Source organism: Sinocyclocheilus anshuiensis, unplaced genomic scaffold (assembly GCF_001515605.1).
Source record: "Sinocyclocheilus anshuiensis isolate Anshui unplaced genomic scaffold, SAMN03320099.WGS_v1.1 scaffold1393, whole genome shotgun sequence".
Lineage (NCBI taxonomy): Eukaryota > Metazoa > Chordata > Actinopteri > Cypriniformes > Cyprinidae > Sinocyclocheilus > Sinocyclocheilus anshuiensis.
Genome location: NW_015548343.1, coordinates 104,246 through 122,928, shown reverse-complemented (window position 1 = coordinate 122,928; position 18,683 = coordinate 104,246). Strand labels below are relative to the sequence as shown.

General features: G+C 40.6%; 1 protein-coding gene across 1 annotated transcript in view; it reads left to right on the top strand.

Annotated features, from left to right (window-relative positions):
- LOC107656604 (glutamate receptor ionotropic, NMDA 2D-like) overlaps positions 1-13,910 on the top strand; it is a 52,118-nt gene extending 38,208 nt beyond the window's left edge. The window contains exons 11-13 of the mRNA XM_016444499.1: positions 5,711-5,898; positions 8,430-8,662; positions 10,100-13,910. Of these exons, the coding sequence (XP_016299985.1) occupies positions 5,711-5,898; positions 8,430-8,662; positions 10,100-13,225 (3,547 nt within the window). The 3' untranslated portion in view covers positions 13,226-13,910. The remainder of the gene's footprint in view (positions 1-5,710; positions 5,899-8,429; positions 8,663-10,099) is intronic.
- Positions 13,911-18,683: the final 4,773 nt, after the last annotated feature.

Genomic DNA, 18,683 nt, shown 5'->3' with positions numbered 1-18,683 from the left:
ATCAGCTCCAGGCATGACGAAGCAGATATCGTCCTCTTTTGGAAGGCCAAACAAAGTAGTTTAGCTTTCACAACGAAGCACACAGCGTCTTTACGACATGGCGGCGGAAACAACAAAACTACAGCGAGAATAAAAGTTACGCCTTCTTTCTTTGCGTGAACATTTGGGCGGCGTTATGCAAATCTTCCCACATAGCGACGTAGATATGTTGGGGCGTGTTAGAACGAGCCGTTTTAGGTAGGCGTGGCTGAATCTTAACTTTTATAAAGAATATCTCTTTGGATTTGAGACTTTAGTCTTTGCAACTTTACAGATCTTCTTTATGCACCAAGAGCTTGTAACACTCCAAAGAGAAAGGAAAAATTGAAATTGCATCATATGACCCCTTTAAATCGATCCAAATTGAAGACCTTTACATTGGTATTTCAAATGAATGCTATTTTTAAATAAATGCTTAAATGCTTTTTTAACATCTGTTTTTAGCATTGATATTAATAAGAAATGTTTCTTGAGCAACAAATCAGCATATTAGAATGATTTCTGTGGGATCATGTGACACTGAAGACTGGAGTAATGATGTTGAAAATTCAGCTTTGGAATAAAAATTCCATCACATGATTAAATTACATTTTTAAATATATTAAATTATAAAACAGTTACTTTAAATTGTGATAATATTTCACAATATTAGTGTTTTTATTGTAACAATATACTGTTTTTTTAATCAAATAAATACAGCCTTATTGAGCATAAGATACGTCTTTCAAAAACATGAAAAAACATTATAAACTAAATTTAATTACATGTATTTTTGGCTGTTATAAATTTAATAGTTTTTAAAATGTTTTTTTTTTCTTTTTCTTTTTACACAATATATTTAAAAATCTCCAAATTACTTACTCTGACTTGATTTTAGTGTAAATGTATCTGCTCAAGTTGAATGCTGACACACTAAATATGATCTTTGTTGTTATTATGCCATAAAAATACTGCTCTAAATACAATAACAAATCATATAGTTGGACGGTTGTGTGTATAAAAGATTACCTCCTTCTGGAAATGCAAATCTAGCCACTAGTGTCATTACCTTTAATGTATTAATATAGAAGGTGAACAGTGACACCTGCTTTATACTGTAGTAGCAGATTGTGTTTTTGTTAGTGCCACATTGTGACCACAGCTGAGGGAGCTTAGTTTAGAGGCATGGTGGTATTATAGTTGTTTAGTCAAGCATTGAGTTTTCCTGTGATGATGCTTTTATGTGCCTAGCCAGTTGACACAACTCTGCATGACGCTGGTTTAGGAAACAAAAGTTTTTTAAAAGCTTTGCCAGGCTTTGTTATACAAAGAGCATTTTATGTCATTCCATTTTCATCTGGTAGTGTTTAATCACCGAAAGGAGCAATTCTGCACTTGTGTATTATTCATTCACTACTCTGCATCATAAGATGCCATGATTGTTCCAGAATTATTAAATAGCAGTGTGGTGGCGCTAACACTGCCTCACTGCCCTAGGATCTGTGTGCACAGGAGTGTGTGTCTACGGTTGTCCTATCTAAAGCTCAAGTCCCTGCATACAAAGGGCATGAATATGCATCCCATCGCAAAAAAGGTTATGTTTGCGGGCTAGAATGTGTAATCGCAATGTTTAGGCTTTGCAATTTCTCGTGAAGATTTCATCTGTCATTCATAAGCACTTGGTTTGTGTAATAGTTAATAGTAGCCTGCAGAGTGAGACTTTCGATTTCAAGCCGTGCAATGCAATCGCCAGCCCACAAGTCAACAAGTCAGGTCTCCAACTAGGCACTAGCTGATTCTCAGAGGCACTTGTGTACCTCAACAGCCTACCTACTGCTGTTACTGCCTTCCTATTTCAGTCGGGTTGCACTGTGGGCCAGTGTGCTGTCAAACACCTGTCTGTGTATGTTCTGTTCATTTGGTTTCACCCTTACTGAAATGTGTGACTCATTTTCCCCCAAGGGCTCTGTTTTGTTGGATACAACGCTTCTGACAAAAGCTGCCACCTTGAATGCTAATGTGGTGCTTGCTGGTCTTGGAGGGTCAAGTAGAGCTTGTTAATAACCTCAAGGTGTGCTTAGCAGGAGGTTGAAGAGTAGCCAGTAATAAGCTGTCAATTTGGGTTTTTGCTGCAAAGACGTTGGCATGTTACAAGGTGGGAAAAATATGATCAAAGAAAAGAGGCATACCAGTGCACCTGACTGATAAGGCAGAAAGCTTACTTGACTTCTGAAAAAGCAACTTTTATGTTTTTACTGTATAAGATTCAGCTGCTGAATTATTTAGCACTGTGAATATGGAGTAATAAGATTAAAGTGGATTTTTGCATTATTTGAAAAAGAGAATAGCACCATTTTTGTCTGTTTTATCATGCAGCAGGTGAACATTTTCAGTCTGATTGCTTAGCAAAGTAATTGCACAAAATGCTGTATTCCAAGCATCACATTTCAAACTGTTACTCAACAATCTCCACCATGGAAGAAATGTGTATTTGTGACAGCACAGACGTTGCAGGAAACTTGCTGCTAGCCAATCTGGTCCCAATTTCAGGTGGGGTTTTTTTTACATCTGATTTATTTGAAGACCAGTGTCTGCACAAATTAGCCCTCCTATTAAGCAACCAGACAATATCAGTGTTCTTTGGAGCTATTCTGCAAAGTGCTTGTGCGCATATATTATCACATTTATGGCAAAGAAACAAGTCGTGTCCCAGAAAACTCTTGAGGTATTTGATAATCCACCTGCATATAAAACAGAGTATGCATGCATGTAGTAGTTATTTACTTGACGCTTATTCATGCTTACCAATACCTTATAATTTCCTTTTCTTCACACTTTCTATAGATTTATCACTATTTTTATGTAGTGAAAACACATTAATGCAGTTACATTTATTGAAATGGTTTTCAGTGCACCTGACGTATCTGTTTAAAGTCCTCCAGAAACTTGATTTTTAATGCAAATCATAGATAAAAGTAACCTTACAGTAGGAATTTGAAAACTGATTTTTTTTTTATGGCGCTGCGCATGGCTGACTTGGTTTGTAGCTCCTTGGTACATTTACTATTTTTGTTTCTAGTTTGTCCTGTTTTAAGTAACTTTTTTCCGATCAGCTTTACTAGGGACGAGCTCCTAGACATCAATAATAGCACGGCAAAAAAATTTTTGCCAACTTTTGAGCATTCAGACGTTTTACTGGACATTCTAGTTGGAGAAGCTGTGATCCTATAGAAGTGCTCCAAGCGACACAAACAAGGGAAGTGAAATTCCGACAGCACGAAAGGACTCCGCTGCCAATTTGATGAATATCCGCTCCCTAGCAAATAAAACTGGTTGAACGGAGCCATCCCAGACAGGTCTCATCCAGGACAGCAACGAGTCTTACAGACAAGAGGTTGAGCAGCTGGCTGTCTGGTGCAGTCACAAGTTACAACCTGGAACTGAACACGCTCAAAACCGTGGAGATGATTGTAGACTTTAAAAGTAACCCCCCTGCACTCCCACTTCCAACCATCGTGAATAGCATTGTGGAAGTAGTGGAATCATTCAGATTCCTGGGCACCACCATCTCACAGGACCTGAAGTGGGACAATCACATTGATTCCATTATGAAAAAGGCCCAGCAGAGTATGTCCTTCCTTCGTCAACAGAAAAAGTTCAACCTTCCACAGGCACAGATGACAGTTTTACTCAGCTGTTATTGAGTCGGTTCTGTGCACTTCAATAACTGTCTGGCAGACAGTTACAGATCTCTGTGCACTAGAACATCTAGGCATAAAAGTTTTTCCCCCCATGCCATCTCCAGCTTAAACCGCTAAAGCCTAGTTCACACTACATGATTTAAAACGTGGGCAGATCGCTGTGCTGTTCAGACTACATGACTTGCTGTCTGTCTTGGAAGTCGTTGTGGTGTTCACATTACGCGACACTACATAAATGATCCGCAACAGGGCTCCACACAATACACGAGCTGACAACAACTCTGTCACCCAATGACTCTACACGGTCCCCAAACCAAGTTTTGTCATGAAAACACACGTGAGAAGTGGAACTGGAATGACGCAAAACAACAAGTGAAACAGGATTTGTTTATTTGAAAATGGACGTAGAAAAGAAATTAGTGCTGCAAGCTGTTTGCGTGATGATCTGTTTTTAAAAATTTGCTCCATTTCTTGTGTCCAAACTTTTCTTAAAGCCGTGTTGCTGCTTCTGTTTTGCTTCCGCTGATCTCAACCCATGCCTTGCTCTCAGAGCCAATCCTCCCTATATGCAAAATATGCAAGCTGCGTAGGGCCCCCGAAACACCAGGGGGCACACTTGCTCTCAAAGATGATTTCATTTTAGTGTTCCTCCCCCTGACACAGTTTTGCGTAGGGCCCCCAGAAATCTAGGATCGGCACTGCCTGCTCTCTCATTGGCTGTAGCTTGTCGCGACACATGCCACCACGTTATGTCGAGTCGGCCGACAAGTCCAGATATTTAGCTTGCTAGATATTTGTTTGGCGTCGGCAATGCGTCAGTGAGCCTCTTTGAAGCGTTGTTGAGTGGTTCACACATAAAGATTGCTGAGCGCTGATCACCCGCTGATTTTCCCCCAATCATAGTCCGACCTGTCGGCGAGCTCGTTAACTTGCATATCGGGTTTAAATCGGGCTTAAAATCCTGTAATGTGAACTAGGCATAACACAGAAATTACCACCTGTCTTCTGTAATTAATTTCTTAATAACTAATTATTGCCTCTCTCTCAAGTATTATTTAAATACATATACATATTTTTATTTATACAGCTATATATACAGTAAAAGCACAAATCTGTACATAAATCTAATGTTCCAGATGTATACGACATTATTATTATTTATTTTTTTGTTTTTTCCTTAGTCTTATTTAAATGTTCTTTCTGTTCTCAGTGTCATATATTTATGTATGTATGTTTGTACCAAGAGCTCCTAAAAAAACTCAGGTTCACAAAACTGTTGTCCATAAAATGCGTTGCACAAATTCGAACATCTGGGTTGTGCTGTTCTGTTGTAAATAAATCTTTTTATTTTTTGCCAATTGCCAATGATTCCTAATTGCATTTACTTTCGGAAGGCCCAATAAAGTGCTTTTGCTTTCGCACAGAAACACGCAGCGTCTCACTGACATGGCTGAATCAACACTACTGTGGTTCCTGAAACCACGCCTTCTTTCTTTGCATGAACATTTGGGCGGTATTACGCAAATATTTCCACATCGTGACGTAGACATGTGGGGGCGTGTTTGAATGAGGCGTTTTAGCCTGGTCTGGATCAGCCTTTTCTTTTAGATAGAATAAATCCTTTTGTGGGAGACTTTGAGCTTTGTAACTCTGCAGATCTTATACATGCACAAATAGCTACATGAAACACTAAAGAAAAGGAAAAATAGAAAACACATCATATAACCCCTTTAACGAAAAAAAATCAAAGTCCTAAAAAGTATTTTCAGTGCTGTTAAACCAACAAAAGCGTGGTGCAGAACTAGGGTGGGTGCTTGATTGGCTTCACTAATTACCAATTACACACTATTTAGTTTAGAAATAGGATTTCCCTGAAGATCATCAATGTTTTCGTCTTTACATGTAACAATCAATAAAGTGATAATTAGTCTTGTGAAGTAATTTACCCATGCCTTGTTGTTTTGTTTCCCATTTCCTCTTTCTCTCTGCAGAAAACTGGATGCATTCATATATGATGCAGCTGTCCTGAATTACATGGCTCGCAAGGACGAGGGCTGCAAAGTAATGACCATCGGCTCTGGCAAAGTGTTCGCTACAACAGGATATGGCATTGCCTTACACAAAAACTCCCGCTGGAAGCGGCCGCTAGACCTTGCCCTCCTGCAGCTAGTTGGAGATGGTAAGAGAATTTCTACATGAAATGAATACCTAGATACACCCCAGGTGTATCTAATGGTGGTTTGTTGATTGTTTGTGGAGTTGTAATCTCCTATACTCAGTCTCAAACCCCTGATTTTCACTATGACAAACAAACATTCCTATTGTTTTGTTTTCATAGTGAGTGAGCAGAATTTTTTGGAAATTAAACCGTTATGAGTGATGTTACACTTTCTCCCTTTCTCTGTTTCACATACACACACATTCACATGCTTTTCTCCTGCATTGCTTGTTTTTCTTTGATGAGACTCAATGATGAGGAACCTAGTGAGTTGCCCCATAATGATTAAATAATTAATGTGAAAGGGAGCTGGAAGAGTCTCACTGAAATATGATAAATGATATTAGAAAAATTGTCACAGCAAATGAATACAATTATGAATAGCCAAAGGGTCACTTCAGTAAACAGCGCGGTAGCGGAACACCTCGATTTTTACGCATCCCAATTTGGATTGAAATTCTCAGGGCTGATTTTGCTTGTTTGAATGAATAAATATAATGAAAAATATTAGGATTTCAGTTCCTATGATTACATTTCCCATTATCTAAAGCCTGGCTCACACTATGGGATTTTTCCCCATCCTGAGAATCGGAGCAAAAATCTTGTCGAGCCCCTCGATCGGTCCCGATGTTCGGCGCGGATTATCTGGTAATGCGAGGCATTCACCGATCGAATCTTGCACCTCCCGATCTGCTCGATGTAAACATCACTGAAATATCAATGACGATCTGCTGCGTGAGATCAGGTGAGGCGCTTCCTCTGGCATGATAATCTTAATAAGATCTTGTAGTGTGTGATGCTCCACGATGTTAAAATCTTGTAGTGTGTGCATGTTTAAGATTTGAGGCAAGATAATCTGCAAAGATTCTCCTTATGTGTGTGCTGCAACCAGATTTCATAATCAGTTAGGATTTTAAAACTCCTGTAGTGTGAGCCCGGCTTAAGCCATAGTTCAAGGCCATATTGTCATAAATTGAAACGTAATTAACCTGCGGGTCAGCGCGGTTTTGTTTTTATGCTTTGTTTCATATGAAATGATGATTTAGACTTATCTCTCTCCTTCCTTCGTAGTGAAGGAATAATCCTCGATATAAAGCTGTCATCTTAATGCATATGTCGTTTTTCTGCCAGAAACATGCCCTTGTCATGCTTTTTATTTTTTCCCACAGTGACATTTTCACTCTGATAAATGCACTAATGGCTATTGTTGGGAGGTAGGCCCATCAGTCTAGAGCTTTCATCTCCAAACTACTACGGGCCTGTCTTATCACAAGAGCCTCGAAACCAGGCCATTTCAAGTCAAGTCAAGTCAAGTCAAGTCTGCTTTATTGTCAATTCTTCCACATGTACAGCACATACACACAGAGAATTGAAATTGCGTTACTCTCAGACCCTTGGTGCATACAGATAACACTAACAGTAGAACATAAATACAGATATACAGATTAAATATAAAATACAACTATACAAATATACAAATAAGGTAAAATGTAAAAAAAAATATAAAAAAATATATATATAAAGCAGCACACGGCAGATAGAGTGCAAACCAGTGAAGTAAACAACAGTGCAGATATAATGATTTGTAGTGCAAAAAGAGCTTATTTAGACTGATTAAAGTGACTGTGTGTGTGTATTTGGGAGGGGGGAGTGGGAGAAGAGAAAAAGAGCTTATTTAGACTGATTAAAGTGACTGTGTGTGTGTATTTGGGAGGGGGGAGTGGGAGAGTCCGTCAGAGGGTCAGAGTTCAGTGGTGCATGAGGCAAAAGAGGGGAGGGGGGTCAAGGTCGGGAGGGAGCTCAGCTTCCTGACTGCCTGATGGATGAAGCTGTCCTTCAGTCTGCTGGTCCTGGCCTGGAGACTCCGCAGTCTCCTCCCTGATGGCAGCAGACTAAAGAAGCTGTGTGTCGGGTGGGTGGGATCACCTGCAATGCAGAGGGCTTTGCGGGTGAGACGGGTGTTGTAAATGTCCTGGAGGGAGGGGAGAGAGGCACCAACGATCTTCTCAGCTGCTCTCACTATGCGCTGAAGTGTCTTGCGGCAGGATGCGTTGCAGGCACCATACAACACAGTGATGCAGCTCGTCAGAATGCTCTCGATGGTGCCTCTGTAGAAGGTGTATATGATGGGGGCCAGGGCTCCGACCTCCATCTCTTTTCAGACCTCCATCAAAGCTGTTATTATCCTCCAGTCTCTCTTTCCACCTCCTTGCCTTTTATGATTCCTTTCCTGTTTTTTCTTTTCCATTTTCACCTTTTTGTGAACACAGTGTAATAATAACTGAAGCTAAAGCAAGATCTACACTGTCTGTAGATTTGAATTAAAGACTTACTTTTCCCAACAATAGGGTTAGAGTGCTCTCTTGCTTTCTTTAGCCTTTCTTTTTCATTTTCTCCATTCTGTCCATCTGTCTTGTCCCCTGTTTGTAGGCCTACTTATCTTTCATGCTTCTTATCTCCTGTCATTGTGCAAATCTTTTCCTTTTTTTCAGATGAGATTGACATGCTTGAAAGACTCTGGCTGTCTGGGATCTGCCATAATGATAAGATTGAGGTGATGAGTTCCAAGCTGGACATAGACAACATGGCGGGAGTGTTCTATATGCTTCTGGTTGCCATGGGCCTAAGTCTGCTGGTGTTTGCATGGGAGCATCTTGTCTATTGGAAGCTCCGCCATTGTTTGGGCCGCTCTGGAGGAATGGACTTCCTACTAGCTTTCAGTCGGGTGAGTGACCCAAATAAAAAGCAAGATAATATAAATATTAGGGCTGTCAATTGTTTTTTTTTGTTAAAACGTTAATGCATTCCGTTCATTTTTAAGGAAAGAAAACGAAATAATATATGTAATTATTGTTCTTCAATTTGTGTTAATGGCACTCAAAATATATGTGCATACTTCCCCCACCACCACTGAACCACATTCCTCCGCCGATGATTACATTAACATTTTTATGAATGATGGCGTTCCACTTGTGGATGATGTTTCACTTTTTAAGCTTTGATGATAATTACATTACATCATATAAAGGCTGCAAATGACTTTACAATTGTTAAATGTCCCATCTGGGTTTGATTTATAAATAAATAATCTGTAGAATAATGGTTTTCTCAGTCATTTAGGCCACTGATAAATGGGAGCTCCCATAGGGAATTGTGCATGTGTGTGAGAGACTTTCGATGTGGCTCCAAACTGTTTCAGTCAGTTCTGAAAGTGTCCCATTCATTTTTAGAAATCACACAGAACGGATCAAATTTAATATCAAACTCTTTTTCATATATTTATATTTCACACTTAAAATTTTAAAACATTTAACTAATCACAAGTATTAACTTTAATTTTCACAGCCCTTATAAATATACTTATTTTATGAATATTTCTTATGAAACTGTGCTGAAATTTGAGAGAAAGTGATTAAATACATTAATTGTGTCATAATGATCATTTCATTCCAGCTCTGCAAACTAAAATCTGTAGCCCAGTAAATGTAAAACTGAACCTAATAAACAAAACTGGAATCATTTAAATGTATTTGCAAGTAAAAGGAAAGATTACTCTTTTTGCAATTCTTGTTACTTGCAACAAGAACAAAGACTGACACGCAGTAATCTCTCGCAATCAGGCGTTAAATCCTTAGAAGGAGACTTTGCAGCACACTCCTTTATTTCCTGTAATTTCTAAAATGTGATGGCACATCCAGCATTCCCATTGCACACACAGAGGGATTTTATGAAAGCCTATAACTTCTCTTATAGTAATGAATAGGGGTGGAAAAGGATGATAGAAGATGGATCATTTATTCATTCTGCATTATCACAATCTGTCTTTGTGTACATTGTGGAAAGAATTAGAAGAACCTTAAATCCCCCTTGCAAGCAACCAGACTTTTTATGAGAGTATTGTAAGGCAGTTAGGTTAGATGGAACACTCAAAGAGTGAGGTCAGCATTGCCATTACCACAGAGAATGGTTAGCTGAGCTTACAGTGTGTACTCTTGCATCATTAAAGCACTGGGAGCTTTACAATTTCATTTTTATGGTAATGTTTCACGTCTTTACCAAGACATTTTCTAAGCGTCTAAATCGGTTTGTATGTCACCAAGGGAAATATTATGATATCCTGAACTGTTTGCTAAGTAAATCTTTTGCTTATTATCTCTTACAGGGAATGTACAGCTGCTGCAATTTTGAGGATGAAACAGCTCCTGGAGGCTCCCAAAGCACACTTCCTCAATATCATCATGTCTCCACAGTTCCTCCTCCTCCACCGCCTCATGTGATCTCTGCAGCCTTGGCCAATCCCCCCATCGCTATGGCACAACAGCAGCAACAACAAAAGCAACACCACCAGCAGCCACCAGTATACAATGCTCTTCTTCCTGGCTCCCCTCCTTCAGGTGGACATTCTGGAATGGCACTAGGGCCATCGAACAGTCCCATTCTTGGAGCACCCATGCCTTGCTCTACATTCCTACCAAGGCATGATCGTCGATTAGCTGTTGTGAATCGGTGGACACGTCCAAAGGTGGGCCCTGAGAAGCCTGGCGGTGTGAACAGTGGGATAACAGACTTAACGCAATTCCAAGGCATGCCCCCTCACTGGGGTGCAGGAATAAGTGGAGGAGAGGAGGGTCTGGATGAGTACAAGAGATACTATGGGCCAATTGATCCAGAAGGCTTAGGGGTCTCTGCCGAACCTCAAAACATAGGCACCCAAACTCCAAAAATGAAGCATCATGGGACGAAATCCTCTGGAAACCCATGGTTACCTCCTAAAGGTCAAGCCTCTGGACACGCTGAACCTCAAAACATAGGCATCCAAACTCCAAAAACTAAGCATCGAGGGACAAAATCCTCTGGAAACCCACGGTTACCTCCTAAAGGTCAAGACTCTGGACACTTACCAATTAACCCTGCTTTGCCACATCCCTCTCCACCTCTGCAATCTATCTGGAGGAGAAGCAGCTTCTCAAAAAGGAAGGGTTCAGGGGGGCCACTCTACGAAAACATCCTTCCACTCGGAAGGAGAGGTGGTGGCAGATATGGAATGAGGGATGGGGGTGGGAGAAGAGGACGTCGTCCTCCTCCTCTTCCTCTGCCTATACCTGTGCCCCTCTCTTCCCCAACACAGACTCTGCCCTCACCTTCTCCATATGTATGCTACACATCCAATTCCTCCAGCAGCTCCAGCACCTCCAGTTCATCCTCTTCTTCAGAATCAGTCTCCCGATCCAATTCTCCCTCTTCTTCATCATCGTACACATCATCACAGAGCTTCAGATACCGGGCAGATGTACGAGATGTGTATGAGGACTATGACACAGATGAGCTTACGGAGGAGGAGTCAAGCTTGCTTTTGGGGAGGAGAAAAAGTCGTTCACGTATGTCCTCTCGATCCCTGCCTAGCAGTCCTCCACCACCACCTATACCACCCCGCAAACCTTGCGGACAGAGGGCGCAGGTGAGAGACAGAGCAGGCAGCCAGATTGCACAGCTTCAAGAGTGGTGGACCTCTTGGGGAGAGAAAGAAAAGGGTAGAAGAGCAACTGGAGATAGAGATGTTAAGGAGGAGAAACAACATCATAAAGAAAGGGAAAGAGAGAGAAAGAGGAGGAAGAAGGGTAGAAAGAAAAAGAAGAGAGAAGAGCGTGAAAAAGAAAGGGAGAGTAAAAGGCGTAAGGTGAAAAAGAAAAAGAAAAAAGAGGAACAATCAAGAAGAAGGGAGAGGGAAAAACGAACTGAACAAGAGGAGGTAGATATGGACAGGAAAGATGTCTTTGAAAAAGGAATAGGACAGGAATACTCTTCTTATCCTGCACTGAGGCGAAGCTCTTTCCGAAAAAAGAGTGAAAGCTCTACAAGGAGTTATGAGTGGGATACTATCAGAGATGGAGTAAAGAGAGATAGGGATGATCAAGGTGGAGAAGATGAAGAAGGCAGTAGAGGAAAGGAAAGGCATCAGAGAAGCCCAAAATCACAACGCCACTCCAGGCCAAGGTCCAACAACAAGCATTTTTCTTGCTCAAACAAACCTTCTTCAACAGTCAAATTTTGGAGTAGTGGGAACCCAACTTCTGATTCACCATCGTCTTTTGTACCCTTGCTTCCCATATCTAAAAGACGAAAGTATGTAGGAGCTGAGAGAGATGAGCGAGGAAGAGGTGGAGAGAGTCGGCCCCTTTTGGGAAAAAACAAGAGAGTTAAGCCTTGCTCGAGAGAAGGCCTGTCATTTCACGAATGGGATTCCGAGGAAGAAGAAGATGAGGAGTCTGAAGTGGAAAGAAGTAGGCCAGAAGAACAGGGGCGACGACGAGAAAGCAGAGGAATGGACTCTGAATCCGAAAGGGACAGAGAAAAAACTGTTGAGATATACACAGATGATGAGGGTTCCTCAGGAGAGTTTGGTAAGTTTGAGAGATATTGGGAGGGTCACGAAGGAAGGGCAGTTGGAGGCATTGGAGGAGGAGGATGGTTCTTTGGCACCTACCCTGCCAGAGAAAGAGGAGGCAGCATAAACAGTAGAGATGACTCTTTTTTAGGGTGGGGTGGTGGAGAAAGTAGCTTGGGGTTCAGAGCAGGAACAGGGTGGGGATCAGAAAGATTAGGATCAAATCAGTGGCCTCCAACTCCATTGACTCCCCCACCTCCTCGAAGATACTGGTCTGTTGATAAATTACCAGTGAAGACCGAAAATAAATCTAAAAGCAGGTCTCAAGAGAAGAGTCGAGTCCACACATCCTGTTCCTGCCAGTCACCCCATCACTTTGCCAGCACTCACTCCAAATGGAATCGGGTGACTTCTAGGAGTCAGGAGGAGCTATTCCCTCACTGCCACAGTTTCAGCAGCAGTGTAAGACCCAAACGGCAATCATCCAAACCAGATCGGGCTCAGAGCCAGGCAAAATCTGGAAGCCAATCCAACCTCAGTGCACAAAGACCACAACGCTCAGACCGGTCCCGACAACCGCCGTCCCCTCCTCAGAGTCTACCGCCATCTTTACCCCCTCCAATGGTCCCTGCACTCCCAGCCCCACCCTCTTCCTCTCACCATATACATGTACCTCCACCTACCTCCTCCTCATCAGTGTCCTCCCCATCGGTTGTCTCATCTACACCTGGTGCCCCACAGCCCTCGTCTTTGTCCTCCTTTAGTGCTAAGCTCCAGTACCAGAAACTGCGATCGTTTACCCAACCCCAAATGTATCAATCCCCACATCTTCCCCTCAAAACCAAGAGCCTGTGCTCTCGTCGAGGCTCTGCCCACTTCTCCAGTGTGGAGAGTGAGGTCTGAGGAACATAATTAAATGAGGAACATCAGCAAGTAGCCCCTAGGGGCGATCAAATCACCTGCTCATGCCACAAACTGTTAACTGTTCATAGCAGTCGAGTTGGGTTGTTTTCGCTGGCACCCATCTCTTGCACAAAGCTCTAATGCTCAGAGACAAACCTGGATTGGGATGTCACATAAATTGTAGCCCTTTCTCTTTACTTGTATAAGAATGGAATACTGTCATGCTGACAAATCTTTTTGATGTTAGCGAGGCTGTTTGTATGGGATTGGCTTTGCTTTTCTTACTTCTTGGGGGCTTTAAGGTGGAGCGTCAATAATGTGGGTAAATGTGATTTTTCTTGGAGTGTTTTGCTGCTCGATGGCTCTGGAACGATTTTTTGAAGGGAGATTCTGAGGTCAAAATACAAAGCCCTAACATCCCACGCCCATCTTTTTTTCTCTCTTGCTCTCAGAGCTCTGAATCATGATGTAATTGTTGTGTATATTTGTTCAAAATCTCTCAAGGGAAGCTTTCACAAAGGAAAGTAGCAAACCATTTTTCTCTTCTCAGAGCATTTTTCTTGACCTCCACCTTCCGCAAACTGACATCTAGCATTCTGTGAGTTGTTGTCAGTGTTTGTATTCCTAGCAACAGGGTAAGTTAGCCATGACTGATCACATATTGGCTTACTGAAGCTGAATGCCAAACTGAGCTGATGTACAGTCCTGTTCCGGTGAAACCATTTCACAGGTCCTCATGTTTCATTCTTGTCCCTTGAGCAATACATAATTAACTACATACAACATACAATACATTAGGGTGACCATACGTGCCATTTTCCCAGGACGCGTCCTGGCCAGGATTTCTATATTGCCTAAAATATCTAGGTTTTGGCTTTGTTTGCGTGTGCAGACCGATCGGTGTATGACATCAAAATATATTAATATATCAAAATGAATATATCAAAATATATTAATATATATTAATAACATAAAATACTTTAGGCAATATAGAAATCCTGGCCAGGACGCGTCCTGGGAAAATGGCACGTATGGTCACCCTACAATACATATATTTTATATTTACAAGTTATTTTATTATATATAATATATATATGTTTTGTGATCTGGTTCAAAACAGTTGTGTTGAGTTATTAAAAGAATATAAGCACTGTGCTGTAGGGCACATGCAATGTTTCAACTACCTATAATCGGTGGCAGCCCTTCCCCTCTCGACTGAATGTACGTGTTGCCATGACAACACAGTGTGCAACCAAGACACTTTTAAGATCGTAGCTTTCTCGGGGGAGACCTTCTCGTCAGAGCCAGTTAGGGTAGCTTTGAATGCTGATGTTGAGAGTGCCAGGATGACAGGGCTAGCCATACTGCAGCACTATACTCGCTAACCGAAATGTCAGTGAGTGATGAAAGACATGTCATCATTCAGAGAGCGATAAGGCGAAGGAGAGCACTGTTTACAGTTTTACACTGTGTTTTTACACCTTTTTTTTTACAAGCTGCTCTGCTCTGCCATTTATTAGTTTTGGACACGATATTCATACTTGCTTAGCAAGTTTGCTTAAGCTGTATAAGTAGCAGCAAGAATAAACTGGTCAAATAATAGCATTTTATGCTTTTACTAGACATATCTGTTTAGTAAAAAAAAAAAGCCAGATCAGGATTTAAGTTACATGTGAGGAAAAGACTGATTAGCAAGCCAGTCAGGTAGATCTTTGTTTAATTTAGCTTTTACCAATAGCCAAAAGCTAGCATCTTTGAAGTGATCGCTATAATTGACTGTGAATATTGCTAAGGGCAATGCGTGTTGGCAGCAGGTCTGAGTCAACTATGTTTAATTTTATTTATACAGTATTTTGTTTAGACAGTATTTAAAATGTTTGTCAGCAAAGTATTAGTATGATTTCTGTGTTTCTTTTGTTTCAGATTAATGAATTTTGTAATGATGTTGCCTTGACAAAGCCAGCATATTGTAATTGCAAAAAAATTATTTAGGGTTTTTCAAAATTCCAACACCTTTGTGTTTAATCAGAGGATGTTCAAGCTACATCCACCAGACTCAGTATGCTGTTCTGACTTAGGTATGTTTTATATTTTTCTGATTAATCAGGTTTGTGATTTTCCCACAGAATATTCAAAAAAAAAAACAAAAAAAAGACCAAATATAAATTAATAAATCCTGAATATGTTTATGTATAAATCTTTAAGTATTCAAGCTCAAGGCTTTTCAAACTTTCAAGCAGGGCTTTGTCAAGCCAGCAGCAAAGTTTGACTATTTTCAATTTGGTTTGAAACATTGTATGCTGTTATTTATATATGTATGAATTTATTTAAGTACATATTTGACACAGAACCACGCACAGTCCAACAGGCTAATTGTTTTTTTTGTGTGTGCTTGTAACTGCATCTGAGCCATGTTAAGCTTATTTGTTGTATGTTGAGCTTTTTACAAGTAGTACTAATTAATTGGGGTATATTTTGTTGTCAATGGGCTAAACAGTAATGTCCAGAGACTTTGGAGTACTATAGAAACATAATGGGTGATGATGATTTTTATTTTTTTAAACACTGATGACTTCTATTTGGTGAAATCGGGAGGGCAGTAACACAAATCTTGTCAATTCTGACCACAATCATAACACTCTGCCTCACTGTCACAGATTTCGGAGTAATTCTGAGTAGTGTTGACCAGTTAACATTTAGAATATTTGGCAGCTTATATATGTATATCCTTTTGACTTCAACTTTGTCGTGTAATACGTGTCTGGATTACTTTATATATAGATGTACCTCATATATGTGTCTGTGACGTTTAGATAGCAATAGAGAAATAGCTGTTCAGCAAAGCAGTATAGCTGAAGACAAGAGTATTGTTTTCAAACATTTCTGTCAGCAGACTTGATAATTAAGATGTTTCATGTATTAGCTGTGAAAAATTATTTAGATTTCTCTGTCCATTCCATTGTGCACATTAAAGGCAGTAGACAGCTTTGATAAAACATTTGGGCTGAAACAGCAAGGACCTTACGATAATGTCGTTTTTCTTTTCATTTTCAAATGATAAAATATCAGGCATATTGCACAAGTTTTATTAGGAACCGCCGCCACCAAGAATCTTAAAATGGCCTTTCTCTAGACATGTGTCTTCTTGTGTTGATAGTGTCTTTGACAGTAAATGTTTTGTTTGTTTGTTTGTTTATTACTCTAAGAATAAGTCTCTTATCAAAGCAGCAGCATATAAATATATACATATAGATATAAATTATATATTTCAACAAATAACTTGCATATAATGTTTATCTACTAAATTTATCTTTGAATTGGTCTTCTTTTGTCTCTTTGTCCTCTCCCGTCTCATAACAGCTGACATCAGAGACCAGTTTTCAACTGTGTTTTTATGAATAACATGGCCGACCATCGACCACAATGAATTTATGTTGCAAATAACCAACGCTGTGATTGAGGTGTGTATGTGTCACTGTGGTGAAAGTTTTGGGACGTGGTGATGCACAGCTGTAAGCTCCACACTAGGATCACTATGAGCGTAGCAGGTCTTAGCAAATGGATTTGACCTCGCTACATCAAAATCTTTACAGTCTTCACGTGTGTCTCACAGGCCTGGCTTTTTTGGAAACGGTATGTGTGTGCGCTCTGTCTGTGCCAAGCTGCAGTGTGTTATGCTGAAAACACATTCGAACACATGCGATGCTGCTCTGTAATACTTTATGATAATGTAGCTGAGCAGAGCCAGTTATGTTTTATGCCACTCTGTGCCAGGACGGTAGTGCACCCCCCGGTACCACTGTGTTAGGTTCTTGTGCCATACTCCTCTCAGTAGGGGAGCCTCACAGGGGGGCCACTCGCTGAGCCACTCGACCAAGGGAGACTATACTATGCTGTGCTGCAAGCAGAACAGAATAAAAGACTTTTAATACAACAGCGTTTGGTCTGTTTTGTTGTTTTCAGCGCGTGTTCAACAGAGAATGTTTGTGATTGACAGCAAACGCGATGAATAATTGTGTAAGTCTTTGTTTTCTAGGTTTCTGGGGAGAGAGAGGACATGAAAAGAAAGAGTGAAAAGCCTTTTGAAACCACTGGTGAGGACACCTACGTTTTACCTTGATTAATGCAGAGAATTTTAAAGAAGCTTTAATAGAGTTGGGAGAGCCCTTTTATACTGCTGTAAAACACAAATGAGAGCTTATTAATATATCAGATGTTGCTTCTAGACAGGGCCAACACTTCTCATCAAATTCTTCATAGACAAAATTGTCTGAGCTCTTTACTATACTGTACACAGTGTTATTTTAATATTTGTATATTATAGTGTTTCTTTTATTTAGTATTTGTATTAATTTTTTTTCTTATTCTCAATTTTTTTTAATTTAATTTTAATTATACATATAATGAATTATATATTATTGATTGAATTATATACGCGTGTGTGTGTGAGTTATCCACACAATCTGTATATGATATCAATAAAAACATGTCGTCAGATTATATTGTTAAGGATGATTATTGCCGTTTCCATAGACATCAGCGTGTATTTTACAAACTGTAAATGTATGGTTTTGCTAGTACTTATGTGTATTTAAATGTCTTAAACCTAAAATAAGCATTATATGGTTGAAAACACTGAATATTTGTGATAATATGACAAGCGCTCAGCGCATCCAATCTGGCTCTGCGCCAGCCAAAGCGCGAAAGCGGATTTAAATTCGGCGGTTGATGACGTGACGCACTGAAAGTTCTAATCACACCGCCAAGACTGATCACACTGGTGTGATCCTACGCGTTGAAGGATTAAGCTATCATATGGCTTCAGAAGTAACACAGAATAATTCGCACAATCTGAAAAAAATAAAATAAAAATCTCGGATTTAGATCGGCCCTCTCTGACCGATACACGATACGAGAAAAATGGCACTATCGGAGCCGATACCCGATATGAATATCGGATCGACGCATCCCTAGTTAGCAACCACAACATTTTACCCCCTCCCACCAAGCTTAAGTATGAAACGAAGTTTCAAAGTCCTGGAAGTGTGCAGGACGTGCCCTTGTCCTCACAGGGTGAGTTGTCATAGGGACATCCTCAGATTGTGGGCTCTGACAGTGTTCGGTTCTTGCTTCCTGTCCGGTGACTACATGTTGTGAAACATGTCCGGTGAAACCCGTGCCCGAATCGAAGTGTTCACTATGACTTGGTGGGCCAGTCAACAGGTTGCAAAGGTGGCGGTGCTGGAGCACCTGTTTTACCACTAAGCAGACAAAGTGCACAGTCATGTACAAGAGTTTCTAGCTCTCTGTCAATCCCTGGCCACCAAACCAAATCTCAGCACCTCTGCTTCAGTCTAACTACCCCCACATGACCCTCATGTGCCATTGACAGCACCCGCCCCCTAAGGGACAGAGGAATGACTGCTCGGTGCCCCCGTGCAATGCATGACTCACCCCC